The sequence below is a fragment of the Helicoverpa zea genome, chromosome 15 (genome assembly GCF_022581195.2).
Source record: "Helicoverpa zea isolate HzStark_Cry1AcR chromosome 15, ilHelZeax1.1, whole genome shotgun sequence".
In the NCBI taxonomy this organism is placed as follows: domain Eukaryota; kingdom Metazoa; phylum Arthropoda; class Insecta; order Lepidoptera; family Noctuidae; genus Helicoverpa; species Helicoverpa zea.
In genome coordinates, this window is record NC_061466.1 from 11,262,445 (window position 1) to 11,282,317 (window position 19,873).

Below are 19,873 nucleotides of genomic sequence, written 5' to 3' on the forward strand. Positions count from 1 at the left end.
CCGGACATAATTGCAGATGGGCAACTAAACTCTTGCAAGACGCATTGGATTTTCGACCTTATGTGTTCACAAATAGCTCTTGAATTCGCGTGGCAATTGTGGTAAGATTTTTGAAAATTTCAGCTGCATTTTTCCAAGCCTGTCATCCGCGGTGGTTTTTTTAATGGCACCTCACATTGTTTTATGAGGTGGAATGTAAATGACGGGAAATTCGATTAAAATTACTTCACTTTGACTCTGTTAAACTAAACCCTGCTTGTTGACTGTACAGCCCTGAAAAGCGACCTTTGACCTATTTCAGGTTACGTAAGTCTGCTAGAAGCAGTCCAAATATTCGCTTTAGGACGATGTTCGGGAAACGTCTAAGTTTAGCTGTGGATGATGACACATTGCAAACATTTCATCAAAATATTCTAAAAAATAACTTGTAGTTCGAAGAGGCCTATGACATATAATTCAGTCATTACGTCTGTCCAGCACCTGCCAGGCTTCCGACCCTACTTATGCTAATCTAACAGCGCAGATTGCATTGAAGAAAGAAAGAAAAAGAAGCTAAAACCACACATTTCTTTTATTCAGTGCGGGCGTAATTCGCTATTTGTACTGTGCATTCGTACTATTGTAGCCATGAATAGAATTAACCGGCCAGTGGTGGGAGTCCCTCATTACTATAGCAAATGTCCAGCGCCGGCGACTCCGCTACTCGGACGTATTTGCACTTAAATCGACTGAGCGGCAGCCGTGTTAGACGCTTCCAAATTTGAATTTTAAACTAAGCGTTCCGTTTTATGCTGAAGGTAAATTCTGGAAGGTTTTTTACACACTCTGAGGTAATTTGGTTTGTGAATAATTTATAGACCAACTAAGGTATAAGCTCCTTGTGTTTTTGTTATGGCGTAATGGAACGTACGGATTTTTTAGTAGCGGTCAGAGTGCTGTGTTGATTGTCCTGTTGGTGTTGTAAAGTTACTCTCCGAACATATTTCATAAGGGGAAGAAATAAAATAGCTTACTAAATAAGCACTAAAATCAAGAAATAAACTACCCAAACAGCAGACATATTCACGAAACACATTTGAATATATTTTACTATCCATAATCAAATTCATACACAGAAGAAGAAAGAATATTTTACGTCTCCTTAGAAAATAAAACAGCACATAATTCTTTTATATCATTGGCACCCACGTACATACGTATCCAAGGCAAAATACTTGGGACATAAAAATATCTTAAACAGCGTTCATAGTTACCTCTGCGGCTATATTTCATATGAGCTATCGACGACTGAGATGAAATATGCGCGGCCCGCCCAGCCTTTGAATATAATCGCCCTGCCAAGTGCGAGAGGAGTAAAGGCCTAGTTGTTCAATACATTGGAAGAAGTCAACTAGAATAATCAGATAAACATAATTGTGTAACCCAGCTATTCGTGTCATGCACACGGTATCGAGAATTGAACATCGATTGCATCTTTCGTTCAATGATGTTTTTCCTTCCTCTTTCAAGCAAACGAAACAGCAAACAAATTGTGAGTTGTAAAGAAGATTAGATTATATAGAATAGATATAAAAAAAAGAATAGATATAGCATACATATTCGAAACACCAATATTCAACTGCAACACATTTTTATTACATTGTGCAACGCTTCGCCCAGGACAGCTATGAAACCCGCAACGACTCGTAGATCGTTCGGCTCCACGCCCTACGGGACCCTAAAAGCTAGCAGACCCCAACGTCGATTTATGCCTGTCTAGGATATGGTGGGAATCGATTCCTTTGCTCTCGATTCAGATTTACTCGGGTTTTTCATTCGGATTGTGACCGAAATGTCTGTTTATGAATATCCGTTTCAGCGAGCCTTTTTTGGATTGGACTAGCATTCGTCCTTTTAATTTGTTTCTCAATACAATCAATGTTTTTTGATTTAACCAGTGTGCTTTTGCGAGCGGTTTTTACCTTTCTAAAGGAACTACTTCTCGTACATGGATAAAAAGTTTCAGCAAATCCATCCATTAGTTTTTGTGCGAAAGAGTAATAAGCAAACATACCATCGTACATACAAATTGGTATAATATCAGGTATAGTTATCGGCACGAATCTTGAGCTCTGACCTACATCTGCGCAGAAGTGATTTCCTATTAGCAAAGAACCAATCCCGAGTGACAGCTATGACGCGATGTAGTGCGGGCCAATCACCGCTTTGTCCGCCCGCGCGCCTCACTTCATACCACAAAAGGGACTCAATAAATTACTTCTGCGCAGGTGAAGGTCAGAGATCAAGATTCGTGCCGATAACTATAATAGCCTATTCTCACACCGCTGAGTATACAATTGAATTGCATTATTTGATACTATACTACATTATATACAAGGTGTTGATTTGCATTTGTGCCATACTTCAGGATGAGGACATACAATACGTTAATAATCGATTGGAATTACAGTAGACGGGAAATAGCTAATATGCACTGCTTTTTTGTCATTGTAATGTCGTAGTATTTCAGAAATAATCCAATTTTATGAATGAAATTTATGAATAATCGTTGCGTATGCTTTGTGTTTGCGTTTGTGTGAGGGCGCAGCACGGTTTTAAGGCCAGTAACACACGCGCGAAGTTTAAATACGGCTAGATGACATTGACGGAATTCCGAAAAAAAAATATTACGTACCAATTTTTTTGTTGATTTGGGTCGAGAATCAGTAGCATAATTACGTCCTTGAATATGGCACGAATGCAAATCAACAGCTTGTAGATAGAGTATCCAGCTTCTACTCTGACCTCCACAACTGAGTAACCGGGTAACACAATGCCCTTTGATAAGACAGTAATCTGAACTACTACCAATGTTCAGTGAGTGCAACAAGCATTTCTATAGATCTTCAAGAGTACCTACCTAAATTCTACATTGAACATATCGTCTGCATGTACCTATGTCTATGGGACGATCCATATACTTCCAAATCACTAGATGACCATATACCTACTTAATTTATTTGGATATACAATATTTTGGTATTTTATGGTACAATTAGTACATGAAACTTATGAGCCAATTAATGACATATTTCAGTAATCAGTAACTTAAAAGTCTTTTTCGCAAAAATATTCATTAAAAACTTCATGAAATTATTGAGACAGAACGTCAGTATTAATTAACATTATAAATGCTGTGAGCCACTGCTGAGTAATTACATGCTCAGACCAATTATATTAATTACTTTTCTTTGTTTTAATTAGTCCCGAAATAGCATCACACACAAATGATTGCGATTATAAGTTGTGAATATAAATATATTTGTTTACTTTTCGTGTAGGTGTATGTTGTAGAATCTGTGTTTGTTTGTTTACGGGATAATCTTTTAACATTACCTACTAATTAATTTTACGAAAACAGCTTTGTATTTGTTTGTTTTGAGCAAGGTTATAGACCAGGTAAATAAATACTAGTATTAAAGCTGAAGAGAGTTGATTTAGTTCATAAAGCTACATATTTTAATTATTGTATCAACATTGATTTTAACCTTATTCTATTCGAATCTGAGTTTCGAAATAAAAAGACATATCAAGATTGTTTATCTTTAGTTAAGTTCCACCTCAAATTGGGTACAAGGAAAGTAATAAGGAAAATTGAAGATTTTATGCGATGTAGCCTATCACAAACTTGTAAACCGCAAGTCATAGTAAATAGTAGACTTCATAGTCATGGTTTACCTACTTATTTATTTCTTTATCGAATATATTTTGTAATAATCTCACGATAATTATAAAATGGTCTACAAAATTATCATCATCTGTCTAGCCTTTGAACAACAATGTTGAGGTCGACTACCAGTCTAACCAAATGCAGCTGAGTTCCAGTGTTTTACGAGGAGCGACTGCCTATCTAAATAAATAATAAATAAATAAATAATGTCAGGACACCTTTTCACACACGGTCGGTTAGCCTCATGCTAAGTTATTAATTAACTTGTGTTATGGGTGCTAACACAACTGATAAATTACATTTAGCTACATATATACATATTTATAAATACATATTGTAACACCCAGACCATGGCCAACAAGCATGCTCATCACACAAATGTCGACCGAACCGGGAATCGAACCCGGGACCTCAACTTCGGCAGTCCGGCATGGTGACCATTGCGCCATTGAGGTCGTCAGATTTATCTGACGTCCTCAACACAGTTATCCCGGCAACCAAATACCCCGTTAGGAAGACTGGTTGCCAGACTTTCAGGCTTATGACTACCCTAAACGAACAAAGATGTTGAAATGACAGCCGGGACCTACAGTTTATACTGCTTTCCGAAACACATAAGAACTTGATATGCCAAGACGGTCACCCATCCACGGAACAACCGCACCAAACCTTGCATAACTTTAAGTTCAATTGATCCGTGCGGCTTTGACTGAGCCACGAGCTCCATCCCTCTTGACTACGAAAATGCCGAAGTGAATTATTTAAAAAAAACCCCCCGACCCAAAAAAAGTACGCAATTAAACCCTATAAAAAGCAAAAAATAACTTTAAACACTACGTAAGTACCAACTAAAGCATGTCAGACTAAACAAAATTTTGTCGTGTCGGGGGACCGCTCTAATTTATTAGCCTCACGTTAGAAGTAATTATATACTACTACATTATATATACTACTTATAACTTTGTATATAATTGTGTTTACATACGTGTTTTTAACCCCCGACGCAAAAACGACGGGGTGTTATAAGTTTGACGGGTCTGTGTGTGTGTGTGTGTGTGTGTGTGTATGTGGCATCGTAGCTCCCAAACGGATGATCCGATTGTAATGCGGTTTTTTTTGTTTGAAAGGAATGTCATTCGGGAGTGTTCTTAGCTATGTTTGGTGGAAATCGGTTCAGGTCTTCAAGGTCATCAGCTCGTTTGTTAGGTGTGATAGGAATGTTACACGCTCAGTTTACTTGCAAGCATATGTGGGATCTGAAAGGACAATGGGCACAAATATATGGGACCTGGTATACCCCACCAATAGGAATGTCATATATATCATTGGATAGGCCTTTTTATGTAGGACAAGATTTACTATGACAGCTTTGCTGAAATGTTTGTCCGTTCTGAGATATAGATCAAAAACTGTGCTAAAGTTAGAACTAAGTAATCTATTGATACCTCAAGTTTTTAAAGGAAAATCTAAGTACTAATAACTTTAAGTCTTGTAAGTACTACTGTGCCCGTTAGGATCCATAATTGTTACTATTATGTAGCATTTCAACCTTTTATTGTACCAACTGGATGTTGGGCGTAGTGATAAACCGCACCAATAGGAAAGTCATACATATCATTGGATAGGTCTTTTTAACTGGTACAACATTTACTATGACAGCTTTGTTCTATTGTTTGTCCGTTCTGAGATATAGATAACAAACAATCTTAAAACTGATGCTAATCAATACTGTAATCTGATTTTCTTTCATATACAAGACTTACACTTAGTAGTTCTTAGATTTTCCTTTAAAAACTTGAGTTATCAATAGATTACTTAGTTCTAACTTTTGCACAGTTTTTGATCTATATCTCAGAACGGACAAACATTTCAGCAAAGCTGTCATAGTAAATATTGTTCTACATAAAAAGGCCTATCCAATGATATATATGACATTGCTATTGGTTGGGTATACCAATCTGCCCATTGTCCTTTGAAATACTAATGTCTTCTGGAACCACTGAGCTGGTCTGCTGTTAGGACACGAAGATAGGAGACGTAACCCTGAACTGCCGTTTAGTAAACCCATCGAGTTTGGGCTCGTTGAATTTGTCTTGACGAGTTCTCTTCATGTTTCTGATTGACGAGAACCTGATGCTGGAAATGGGATGTGGCGGATGAAACCCTGGAATGCCGGAATGAAACGGATAAACCGATTTATATTTTTGCTGAAAATCTAGAATGACCAAAGGTTAATCTTTGTTGTTTCTCAATCTGTGCAGTTCTCCCAGAGCTGGTTTGTCATGAGGATTGTTAAACAGCTTCTTTTGGCCGAGATCGCATATAGCGACCCCATCTTAAAATAAAAGAAATTAAATGAAAGAAGGAAAAATTAAGGAGCTCCTTCAAAAAGCATGAAATAAAATTAAATTATAAATTTAAAAAAACCCCCGACCCAAAAAAAACACGCAATTATTATGACAAAAGGTTAAAAACGCTAAACCCTATAAAAATAAAAAAATAACTTTTAACACTACGTAAGTACCAACTAAAGCATGTCAGACTAAACTAAATTTTGACGTGTCGGGGGACCGCTTTTTACCTTTAAAAATACTTACATATATCAAATGATACCTACCTAATTACAACATTCGTATAAAAAAAAACTCGTATCTAAACAAAATTGTATAAAAAGTTATAAGAAGTATATGTAATGTAGTAGTATATAATTACTTCTAACGTTAGGCTAATAAATTAGAGCGGTCCCCCGACACGACAAAATTTAGTTTAGTCTGACATGCTTTAGTTGGTACTTACGTAGTGTTAAAAGTTATTTTTTGATTTTTATAGGGTTTAGCGTTTTTAACCTTTTGTCATAATAATTGCGTGTTTTTTTTGGGTCGGGGTTTTTTTTAAATTTATAATTTAATTTTTTATACGAGTGTTGTAATTAGGTAGGTATCATTTGATTTATGTAAGTATTTTTAAAAGTAAAAAGCGGTCCCCCGACACGTCAAAATTTTGTTTAGTCTGACATGCTTTAGTTGGTACTTACGTAGTGTTTAAAGTTATTTTTTGCTTTTTATAGGGTTTAATTGCGTACTTTTTTTGGGTCGGGGGTTTTTTTAAATTTATAATTTAATTTTATTTCATGCTTTTTGAAGGAGCTCCTTAATTTTTCCTTCCTTCATTTAATTTCTTTTATTTTAAGATAGGGTCGCTATATGCGATCACGGCCAAAGGAAGCTGTTAAAAATCCTTATGACAAACTGGCTCTGGGAGAATTGCACAGATTAAGAATCAATAAAGATTAACTTTTGGTCATTCTAGATTTTCAGCAAAAATATAAATCGGTTTATCCGTTTCATTCCGGCATTCCAGGGTTTCATCCGTCACATCCCATTTCCAGCATCAGGTTCTCGTCAATTACAACCATGAAGAGAACTAGTCAAGACAAATTCAACGAGCCCAAACTCGATGCGTTTACTAAAAGACAGTTCAGGGTTACGTCTCCTATCTTCGTGCCCTAACAGCAGACCAGCTCAGCGGTTCCAGAAGACGTTAGTGTTTCAAATTTCAGATCCCACATATGCTTGCAAGTAAACTGAGCGTGTAACATTCCTATCACACTTATCAAACGAGCTGATGACCTTGAAGACCTGAACCGATTTCCACCAAACATAGCTAAGAACACTCCCGAATGACATTCCTTTCAAACAAAAAAAACCGCATTACAATCGGATCATCCGTTTGGGAGCTACGATGCCACATACACACACACACACACACACAGACACGTCAAACTTCTAACACCCCGTCGTTTTTGCGTCGGGGGTTAAAAACGATATGATGACTTTGTAATATTTGTAGTTCTATGCAACATAGACTGTTGTGTACTTTGAATTCCAGATAGGACTGACTTTTTTATGTATTTATTTATTCATTCAGTAATATCTGAGACAGTCAAAGATTCAACTGAATATGCCTTGAGATTAAAGTCTACAAAATAATACTTATTTTTAGCAGAATATCTAAGTAAAATAACTATACATATTTAGATACTTTTATTTGCTTTTATGGTAGGAAATCATTAAAGGCGAGGGAAAGGAAAAGGGGAAGACGATGGAAAGGTAAAGAGAAGGGAGTGTCAGACTCTTACTGGCTAAAACCATGATCCTTCCTAAGCCCTTTACCAGGGCCGCGGTAATTCATTCGAACAATCCTGCAACACTGGTAGGCTTTGGCCCTGATGGGCCCCACAGGGGTTTGCTCTCTTGGAGCGATTCAAACAACGCCGACACAGGCCTGGCTTCTTTTACGAGACAGAAGAACGGTGGACCACGCGAAACTCCCACTGCCCAAAGACCTGCGTCTACGATGCCCGGGGATCATCTCTCGCTACATAGTTGTCAGACCATCACAGAAGTTTATTTACTTATGTAACAACAATAAGCTTGTTATGTACTATCTCTAGTCAGCAATGCCGGACAGCCGATTAAGGTGTGAAAGGTAAGGGATCTATTTATAAGTTTCCCAGTTATGATGAAATTTATAATTATTATGACTTGTATATTTTCATTTTGTTTGTGTAGATTTAAATCTGTCTGCTAGATATCTTTATCAAAGATTAGTAGACGATGTAGTGGTCCAAAAATAAAGATAAGTATTGTCTGTTTTCAAACTGAGAAAATGTTATTAACATCTTCAAAACTGACTCAGAAGGTGGTACTGTCGTATCTATCTATCGAAGTGTCTATCTTCGGAGCCCTAACTATCCCCGTTAGCTTGAACCCTTATTAAATTTTATGTGCACATAAAAAATGTTTTATACGTTTAAAAATACATGATTGCCATATTAATTACAACTTTTGCACAACTGCCAACTTTTAAGTAACGATGTCACAAAAATTTTAGAAACCTGTAATCTTGGACAACATATGTATGACAAATGAGAGCATATCCTAAATAATACAATAACATATGCTCACGAAATTTTCCAGCCGATATCTTCCAAATATGAGGTACCGATACCAAGGGATATTTTAGTCCATTGTCCCACGTATAATTGGCGTCGGGAATCGAACCCAGGGCCTCGCTAATTGAATTACAATAACGCTATTATTCCGCCAAATCAATGGGTGCTTGGCAGACAAAGGACTCCTAATGGTTTCTGCGTTGGCCTTTGAAATATTAATTTTTTAATTGCTAAAATTAATGTGAAATTCTTTGGAAGGAAAAGTAATTTGGTTTTAATTATTAAATCAATATATTTTTTTGGTTTTTCGTTACTCAAGTTATTGGGAAAGGAAATTATATTATTCGCTAGATGTTTTCAGCGATTTTGCCCGTTTCAAGCTACTACTTCGCTTCTGACTTCAAAAAAATAAAAATAGTTCAGCCGTTTTTTAAGTAGTTTAAAAAGATATTTTTTTGATTTGAGAAAAGAGGTTCAACGACCTTCAAGTCCATTTAAAATGCTTACGCAAGGTACATACATGTTTGCATTGAATTGAGCTGCATTATGTTCATGCGAATGCAGTCGAGTGCCAGGTCGGATCACTTGGAAATTCCTCATTCGTGATAGAAATCCTAATTGAACATTATCATGTGCATCAAACATTGAGAGTATCATACAACGTTGCATTTTATTCAAACAAAATAATACCTCTTTCATTCAAATAATTACTAAAATACACAAATTGTGCGAATTAAACATTAAACATAACCTTTGTTAAAACATAAGAAAAGATCACGTACCTTCTAAGTAGGTATTGCTGTGCCCATCAGGATCCAAAATCCATAAGAACTATTTCACATTTCCACATTATACTCATTCTCTCTCTTCCTGCTATGTATCCCACATGATTAGCTTTCCTGATTTTTCATTCCCACTTCGCTCCATCGTCGACACCGCTCTCGGACACCTGGCGCTCACATATTTCACCACTACATCCCGTTATCCAGTTTTGGAGCTGTCTCCAGATCTTTGCACATTACCACTTCATCCACATCACTAAATGCACTAAACTATATTTTAAACAACTCTAATAAACTGATTTATCAAAACAAAACCAAAATAACTGAACCCACAACAGAGTTATAAAATTATTTGGAGATTAATCACCAAGAGACCACCAAAGAAGCGATAGGTACTGATAGCTGATATAAACGATATGACTGAGAAAGTTGCTCATAAGTTGACATGCTGTGCCGACGACAACTATAATGGAGATAAGGACAGGAAAATCATGACTGGCAGTATTTTTTCGACAGAAATGTTTAACAACATTACAATTCAACTCGTAAGCAACAATATTACGAGAAGTCAATGACTTCTTACACTAATTAGTGGCTTTTCAATCACCACAATTATTTGTACTTGTTATGGGGAGGGCCTGTATTCATATCTCCGTGACCATATTAAGCTCCTTTACTTCAAGTAACCTTATAAAGGAAACCTCACTTTTGCGTAATAGCTTAATTCTTTATAAAATATCAGGTTTTGGGTTGATTGCAATGAGTCAGAATGCCATAAAAGGCTTAATACACAAACAGATGTAATGCTTGATTCCATCGAAGCTACAAATGATACGTTTCTTCTTTAGGATCAGAAACCATCAAAAAGATGTGGACATTTTCATCAGGCATAGGTACTTGATTCTTAGGTTTATCATTATATTTGAGACCTAATCCTATCTTTCTCATTAGAAAAAGCCATCAAAATCAAAACCAAAAGTCATTTATTCAAAGTAGGCTGAAAATCAGCACTTTTCGAATGTCAAATTTACATAAGACAGCCCCCAAAACGCCCACCCTTCACAACAAGAATGAAACAAATGCAGTCAAGTCTTTCCTACGAACTTCTTATGTGTTCGTCAAATGAAAACTGCTGTTAAAAATCTAGGATATGACAGCAAAATAGCTTTGTACCCCGTGTCTGTCATCATCATCATCATCATTTCAGGCACAGACTGCTGTACATAGGCCTCCCTCATTCATTTCTTGATCCCGTATATAGTTCGAATACCCAGTACAAAATCGCTCTCGCTCAGTGTTATAAAACTTTAAGCTGCATTACAAGCAATTTTAATATTATATGTCATTATGATTACGTTCTGACGTTTCATCATATGACATATTAAATATATTATCTTAGTAAGAAAAGCACGCGGTTTCAATCAACTGTTATCTCCTTGACTTTATCGGGTTATATATACCATTTACTACAGAAATTGTCTATCATTCGACAAGCTTTAGACAGCTGAAGTTTCTTACGGGACACCAATACTTCTTCTTGGTCCAAGGTTTTATTTTTGTCATTCTAAAATTGATCTTAATCCTAATCGTTTTTTGGTCTAATTTCCTCCAGAGCTTCATCAGCGTTTTTCTGATCATCTTCACGACTGTTGCCAGCTTCGAAACCAAGGTTTCTTTATTTTCAAATTTTACATCTTCTCTGAGTGCAGCGTGGGGCGACCTCAGAAACATCTTCACATATATAATCAGTAAGACAATACCAGGGTTTAGTAGCCTTGCGCCTTTGTACTATGTATCTCGTACTTTTGGTACCGATAGCTATATTCCTGTTGTGGTGGTACGCAAAATGGATTTCTATGAAGAATTATTGGAAGAACCTTGGGGTGCCTCAAAGTGATGTACACCCTATTCTCGGATCTTTGACGTTTTTGCAGAAGAAGAATCCGGTAAGTGGCACATATTACTTACGATTCTTACTTTCTTATTCTTAAAAAATAAACCAGTATTGGAAAATACTAAATAACCGACCCAATCTGTACAGTTCATGCTAAAAAACCTTTTGCTTTCTTTTTAGGAGTAAAAGCCGTGATAAGCAAATGTAATAAAATAAGCCGAAAATACCTATATGACTATAAAGTTACATGTGACATTTTAAGAGTCAATTTTGTTGAAAATGTTGTTTTTTTAATACTAAACAAAATACAAAATTCTGTGTTCTGCCATCGACTATCTACTTCAGATGATAACTGTATTATTGTTATGAATTCTTTTAATTTATTCTAGTCTATGGGACACTCTCAGGATTTATTTTTGTTATTTTAATGTGATTCATTGGTGATAAAACCATTTAAAATTTTGTCAAAATAATTGGAAAGAATCATTATCGCATTTTTTTGTAAAGTCTCTGTTAATATTTTTGTTGTAAATAATTTTTTTCGAGACTCGTTAAAAAAAATTGTGAATGTGAATTTTGCAAAATATTTTTATTACTATTTACTTCTAATGAGATATACCTACCTACTATAATATTATTTCCCTACAACTTAAACAAATTGGTACAGCTCCCAATAATTATCTCATAAATAGTAAAAAACCTAATCTGGTGACCATGACTCGTGAAACTATGTTACAGCTTTTTAACTTAAGGTTATCAATACAATGTTACATCTATATGTATATTATAATTGTCTCTAATGAGTGCCATACTAATTTTATCGATATAATAGTGATAAAAGGGCTGATATATTTATCCTTATTATAGACACACAGAGTAATTAGTTCATGTCATCGCGTCTAGCTTTGATTAAGTGTTGTCATTTGAAGATATACAAAAACATAAATGAGCGTTATGTACTTACTTATCAAGCTTTTCACCAAATGAGTCTGCAATACTATTCACTGCGTAGTATAAAACAAAGTCGCTTTTTCTATCACTATGTTCCATTTTTACGCTTAAATCTTCAAAACTACGCAACCGATTTTCATGCGGTTTTTTGTTTTTATCAGATAGAATGTTTCAAGAGGAAGGTTTATATTTATAATATCATCCATTAAACAGTGGGAAAATACTGTTATAGGTAGGTATATACGCTAGTTATAATATATCTCAATAATGGTCGGTCCACAGATCTTTTATTTTTTGTAACATAATACCTACTGTAACATACTTATATACAGCGACGATGCCATGATTATTTTTTTTTAAATTATATTCAAACTTTTAAAATGAAATATAGTAGATATCATTGACTATTCTAATCACCAGTCTTCGTGACTTAAATGACTATCAAATCATAGTTTCTGTTTTGGCCAACTTACACAGCTATATACACAGGTATGTCGGTGATCATCAAAGGCATTCCGAATCATATAAATTCGAGACCAATCATTTTTTCAAAAACCATTATGACTATCTTTATGTTATGTTAAAGGCTAACAAAACATTAAAATCTTATCAGGGTCACGTGCGGATATAAATACTTTTTTTTTAATATAAACAAAGTCCTAGATTATATTTCATTTATAAAAGAAGAATGGCCATACAACTTGGCGTTCTTATTTGAATTAATACAGGAGGTCAAATATGAAGCAACCCGCGGTTTCACCCGCGTTTCGTAGAAACTAATGCCCGTAATGGAATAATATATGTATAGCTTGTAGCTTTCCAACAGTGAAATATTTTTTTTAATCGGTTTAGTAATTTCGGATCCTTTTTGGTAGGTAGGTAGCTACAAACAAGCAGACGAAAATAATTTTCCTCTTTATTTATATCTTTACATATATAATATTTAGGAAAATTTGGATAGAATACTGGAACATTCTTTTTCATAATGGTGTCTTCTGCTTTGAACAATTGGTGTGACAGGTTTCGATGGATATCATGTAAGAATTCTAAAAGTCATTTCATTTCTCTACCTTTGGCTCGAATAAATGTGCGTCCACTTTAATTCTTAGATTCACGTGACCAATACATCACTATTATCTAATACTTGTATTTCCATTCTAAGATAAAGATTTGTCACAACAAAGCAAGCCATTACTAACTCAAAACGATACCGGTCATCTTATCTAAATGATGAGTTGATAGTTTTTTCTCTAATTTAATTCGGCTCATTAAGACCAATTAATAGTCATGTTATAACCGCATTACGAGTAATTTTATCGTTTACCTGTTTACTATAATTTAAAGTAATTTACACACAGAAATAACAACAACGAAGTGTTCATTATAGTAATGATAGTTATTATTTCAATCACCATCTGTTTATCTGTTTTCGCAGTTACATTATATGAACGCCATATCGAAATGTAAAAAGCGCTCTAAGATTTTTTTTAAGTATACCACCTTGAAAAATAAATACCACACCAAAGAAAAAAAAGTTTTTATTTTCTCTTAAACTTAAAAAAATTAATAAATCAATGGATTTCGATGAATTTGCAATAATTAAACTTATACAACACAATAATGATAGGATACTTTTTATCTGGGTATTCCTTGAGGAAATTGATGAAACCGCTAAGAAAAACTGATAACTCGATAAAACAATTATTTTCAACTTTTTATCACGGATTACGATACCAAAATTAGATAATACCAATTTCAATGACATATACTTCTGTCACAATGCCGACTTCATATTATTTCTCGGCGAATAATTCTGGGTAAAAAATCACTCGCTACAAATATGATGAATGAATACCTCGTGAATACATTTTACCTGTTACGAATGTTCTCGCTAGATCCATCTCTGTCAGTTATCTGTAGGAATCATTTATCTTACTAGCTAGTCTGCTTGAAGTCATGTTATCTCGTCAGTCTGTTTCATCTAACGATCATTTTGTAAAGTGAGACTCTGCGGTAATTAGCGATGTTTAGAAAAATCTCTTAAATAGATCAGACGACATTCAATTACACAATACAATCAGCCTTTTGTAGCCTGACTACATTAAAATTAAACTCTTGAATATGAAACTTAACATTGATATCAGTAGCAATTGGTTTTTAGTACCTACAAGTACAAGGTGCCAGCATGGTGGTTAACACTCTGCCGAGGGACTGCAAAAAAATATTTCACTGGCTGTTTCTAATAGTACACTATTTTATCTATTTACTTATAAGTTTTGAACAATATCCAACTGCGGACCTGCCACCTTAGGGTGAAGGTGAAATTATCTTATCTTTCAGCCTGGTTCAACGGCATAAGATGTATCAAAGATTTTCGCATTTATAATCACAAACATTTATTAACTCTCCCAGGGTGTCTGGCTGACTGAGCTATACCGAGAATTCAAGGGAGCTCCATACGTCGGCATCTGGGTGTTCTGGCGCCGCGGCCTCGTCATCAACGACCCGAACCTCGCGCGGCAAGTCCTCGTCAAAGATGCTGATATCTTCAAGAACAGGCTGCTGGCGTCAGGGAAGACAGATCCTATGGGAGCGTTGAATTTATTTACTGTTGATGTGAGTATATTTTGGGCAGTGAAATCATTTTAGCCCACGGTTTTAGCCATTTTGGATGCTTTCACAAAATTGGCTTTAAAAAATTCCATGAAAACCTAATTGACGCTGAACTATTCGCAAATGAAACAAACCTTGTGAGTGCGAGCGCAACGATCAATATTTGTGCTTTCTCTATTCTCTGTCTAAGAAAGAAGCTTTGGCAGTATAAGATGTAGTGGCCAGCAATATACAATTAATTTTTACTCTGCCATTCAAAAATGAACCTTAAAACAAGCCTTGCTAAGACTAAAATATCTGGCTATCCAGGATCCTCTCTGGAGCTCAGTCCGCAGACGTCTGACGATGCTGTTCACGGGTTCGAAGCTGCGAGGCTGGCAGGAGTTATACCAGAGCAAGGTGGCGGACCTCGTGTACCGCATCAACTCTGACAATGAGAAGGGAATCACTATCAATTTGAGGGTAATTTCATTTATTAGTTTTCATTATTTTTCATGCTTATTGCCAATAGTTATTTCAACTTGGAATGAAGACACATAATCGACTTGGTCTTAGGTTTGAGAGAAAATGCAAAAAGAAATTCAGCCTAAGATGGAAACAATAGGCTAGTTTCCTAAAAAATAATAATTAGTCCGTCTTGTAGATTGTCCAAAATTAAGCGATACGTATTTTTTCTTTTTTAAATTGGATCAGAACTTGTTAAGATATAGCGTGTTAAAGTTGAGTGTGTCGTCACAAGTTGCTACAATTTTCAGGACACTGTGACGTAAAAGGCCCCCACTCCTAATTTTTGAAGTGTATTATCTTTGTCATTTTATGTTTAATTAAAAAAAGAAAAAATACGTATCCAATATTTTTTGATTATCTAAAAAGCGGACTAAATATTATTTCATTATTTCGACCCTGGACACTACCCTATTAAATTAAATAGAGAAACAAAGTTATTACCTTAAAACAAATAAGAAGAATCAAGAAAGTCACGTTTGTTGTAAAACTATTATCGGTAAATTATTATCAGCATGTCAACATATTTGTTTGTTGTATCTTGAACGGTTTTGACAAAAATGATTATTTAAAATAGAATAAACAAATAAACAAAAATAAATAAATATCAGTGAAGTCCAAGGAAAGCACAATTCAAAATGTGACCTTTTTTAATATCCCAAGCAACACTTCAAATAAAAACCTTCGAAATTCACGATTCCAGTCATTATTTGCGGACTTCACAACGGACGTGATTGGGGAGTCATCATTCGGGATCCAGTGCCAAGCCACGAGGAATAGCTCCGGACCTCTCAGAGCTATGACCAAGGACTTCGAGCAATACAACACCTGGAGAGGCATGTCCTGGTCTTCCATCTTCTTCTTGCCTGATATCGTCGATATATTTAGGTGAGGAGCTTAAGAACGTATTATCGGATATGATATGATTGCTATAGCGATGGCCAATGGTTTCCATTATGGTGATCAAGATATCAACCCACAAACCCCGAATTGCATCTAGTCCCAAACTTAATAGAACTTGTACACACGACAGCAGATCAATCTATCCAATTCTGTCAAATCTTACCAATGGAACATTAACCTGTGATAAGGTTGAAAACCTATTGAAGAAATTTTACAAATTGTACAGAATGTACTATGGGTAATACGGTAATTCAATGGTGAGGCAGACAGATGGGCAGTGAGATAGACTAAAAACTACACCATTACTCTGTTTGAAAAGGAACATTACCAGCAAAATTTATAGTTACTTTCTTTATAAAGAAGATGCTGTAACAATTTTACCTCATGTTTTGTATTAACAATTCCAGGTTTTCACTATGGCCCAAGCACACGGTGGTTTACTTCAGAAAGATCTTCAAGATGATGGTGGAGGAGCGAGGAGGCTACGAAGGTCAGGTGGAAGGCAAGAGAGATCTGCTTGATGCTCTGCTGAAGATGAAACAAGATGCTGTCAAGGAAAACCAAGGTAATTGTTGTCAAGAAAAAAAAAATAGAAGATGATGCTTCTTAATATTCTTTAAGTTTATGTTGGAGTAGTATGTTATGTGTATCACAAAAGCTGAACCGTTGCTTTTGTTCATTCATCAATTCATCTAAAACTTGATCTAATTCGGAACCTGATGGTGGTAATTTATTGATTCCCGAAACAATTTGACTGGAATTGAGGGAAACATCTGCTAGTCCTTTAAAACCCTGATGAAAATTAACTATATAAAAGCTTTTTATTTTCAGATTTGGATGAGGACGTCTTAATCTCAAATGCAATGATCTTCCTGCAAGGAGGTTATGATACGTCTTCAGCAGTGCTCACTTATACCATTTATGAATTGGCTCACTATCCTGAAAAACAGGTATTATGACCCTAATTATCCTTACTAATATTATAAATGCGTTTAATCCAAAACTTCGAAATCGACTCCATATAATATAGTCTATGAAAGGATGCATGCTACTTTTTATCCCGGTGTGGGAAGTAGTTCCTTTGGGACTCAAGTGGAACCGCAGTAAACTGCTAGTATTTTTACCAGAAAAACAACTAGTTAAACATAAGTTTCATTATGAAAATTCTACATGAATCACTGATAACTCACTAATAAAAAGTTAACTTACCCATTTTCAACATTTTCAGCAAATATTGTATGAGGAACTCGCAGCTGCCAAGAAAGCTCTCGGAGACAAGAAGTTCGATGCTGAGAGTCTAGCACAGCTGCCTTACTTAGATGCTTGCCTTAAAGGTACAAACACCGAATCAAGTTTGTTATATCTTCAAACATAGTATAATTTAAACATTGTAAATATAATAATCAACATTGAACAATGACGGTGTATATCACAGTCGCATATCTTCGTAATATTCGACAAAGTCACTATCGTAACACAGTCAATATAATAGTACTTTGGTGATCACTTTTAGCGGCCTCAGGCCGTTGTTGATCCTGCCGGGGCTGCGGGTTGTTCGAAAGAGATACCGCGGCCCTGGTACATAAAAGGCCTACGACGGAACACGACGGTTTTTAGTCAGTAAGAGTCTGACACTCCCTCACCGCTGCTAACCCACAGCGGGAGGGATCATTTGATGATTTTTAACGTCGCTAAAAAAAAAAGGCCGTTGTAGATAATTTTATAAGTAAATCATCATCGTCATCAGCGTTAGAATCGTCATCATTATTATCATTACTCTCAATCCGAGCAAATTCAAATTAATTTATTTCATGTAACAAAGGAGTTAATTCTCAAAAATTAAAATTAAGGACAAAGGGCCTTTGGCTCCCATCATAGGTCCTACACTCTGCTCTATAATATCAATTAATTACCTGATTAATGCCAAAAAAACAATTAATGTTTCAGAAAGTCTAAGAAAGTACCCTATTATGGGCTGGATGGATCGCCTTGCCCTCAAGAGCTACAAAGTGGATGAAAAGCTTACCATCCCCGCGAACACAGTGGTCTACGTCAATGTGTCTGGCATGCAGATGGACCCTGACTACTTCCCTGACCCTCAGGAGTTCAGACCTGAGAGGTTCTTACCAGAAAATGCAGCAAACATCGTGCCGTACACGTATTTACCTTTTGGAGAAGGACCTAGAATGTGCATAGGTAAGTTATGGTGGAATTTACTTCAGATTTGAAATTGCTTGTTAAAGCTTTATTCTTCGTTTGTGTGTTTATGAAGATATTGTAGTGAAAATATAAAATAAAAAACAATACTAAAACTATTAGTCGAGTAAATGGTTGAGATGTAACCCATAAATAGACTGACTTTGAAAGGAACAATAAAATAATCGAATATTATGTTTTAACAATCTAAATTCTTTTCGTACGAAAACGAGACTCATAAAATAATTGACAACCAACATAAATATTTCACAATCAAATAATCGTCCCAATTAATTTACTACTATATAGGAAATACAATAGCTTCAGCAAACTTCCGACACGACTGACCAAACCGACAGAATAATTGAATAACCTCGATTTATTAATTGCTAATTAAATTCATCATTAATTGTTACGGGCGACAAGTTGACAGATTGGAGGGATCACTACCAATTATTTCTCGTCATATTAACGACCATTAATAGAGGTTTTGGGTTCCAAATTATTGAAGCTTGACTTTTAATATACCGCATTCATTTTGTACAGTCAGAATCTAATAAATCCTGCTTTTTAGTAATAAGAATATTAAATGTCAAAATGAAAAGCAATTGGATTATTAACATTACCTACGTTATGTCAACTTTTGGAGTGAAAAAAGTTCTGGATTTTTGACGTACTGCCTAGTACATATATTTATATTATATTTTTGATTATTTGATACAATGATAATATTGTATTTTCGTTTCCAGGTAAACGCATCGGTCAGAACACTATGCGCTATGCGTTGTCTGCAGTGATATTAAACTTTGAAGTAAAACCTCTGCCTAAATTCCCGACGCCAAATGAGATAACATTTGAAAAGAAAGGATTATTCTACATCCCGGGAATACCACTCTCAGTTGAGTTTAAACCTAGGAAGTAATAATCCAACTTGACTAAATAAAGTAATCCAAAATATTTTTGAGTTTCCATATAAAATACATAGGATTCATAATCCACAAAGTCATATTTATGTAAAAATTGTTTTGTTAATAAATAATATTTTTTTAACCTACAATGTTTTCTTTCTAGCTGTACCTAATATAAACTTATTTATAGTGAAAATTCACATTTAATTGGCACATGGATGATATTCAAATAAAATATAGTAGAGAAAAGAACATGCCTACCAATTACAAAATTAAAAACCTAAAACATGTCTAATAGACCAAAAATAAACTATAGATACAGCTGCTACTTAATATACGTATCAATATACTAATTCACCTCTAACAACGAAAGTTCATGCGCAAGAGTGCTTTTGGCTTACAGTGTGGACCTACTATGCGCACTACTTGACCGCAAGGACCTCACTAAACAAAATATTT

The 19,873-nt window shown here is 35.3% G+C and overlaps 1 protein-coding gene across 1 annotated transcript; it reads left to right on the forward strand.

Annotated features, from left to right (window-relative positions):
* Window positions 1-10,917: 10,917 nt before the first annotated feature.
* On the forward strand, window positions 10,918-19,556 carry LOC124637081 (cytochrome P450 6k1-like). The gene is made up of 9 exons (XM_047173406.1): window positions 10,918-11,391; window positions 14,703-14,906; window positions 15,213-15,365; window positions 16,111-16,295; window positions 16,718-16,875; window positions 17,142-17,260; window positions 17,539-17,644; window positions 18,258-18,506; window positions 19,256-19,556. Exons 1-9 carry the CDS (start codon window positions 11,236-11,238, stop codon window positions 19,426-19,428), a joined length of 1,503 nt encoding a protein of 500 aa, XP_047029362.1. The 5' UTR covers window positions 10,918-11,235; the 3' UTR covers window positions 19,429-19,556.
* Window positions 19,557-19,873: the final 317 nt, after the last annotated feature.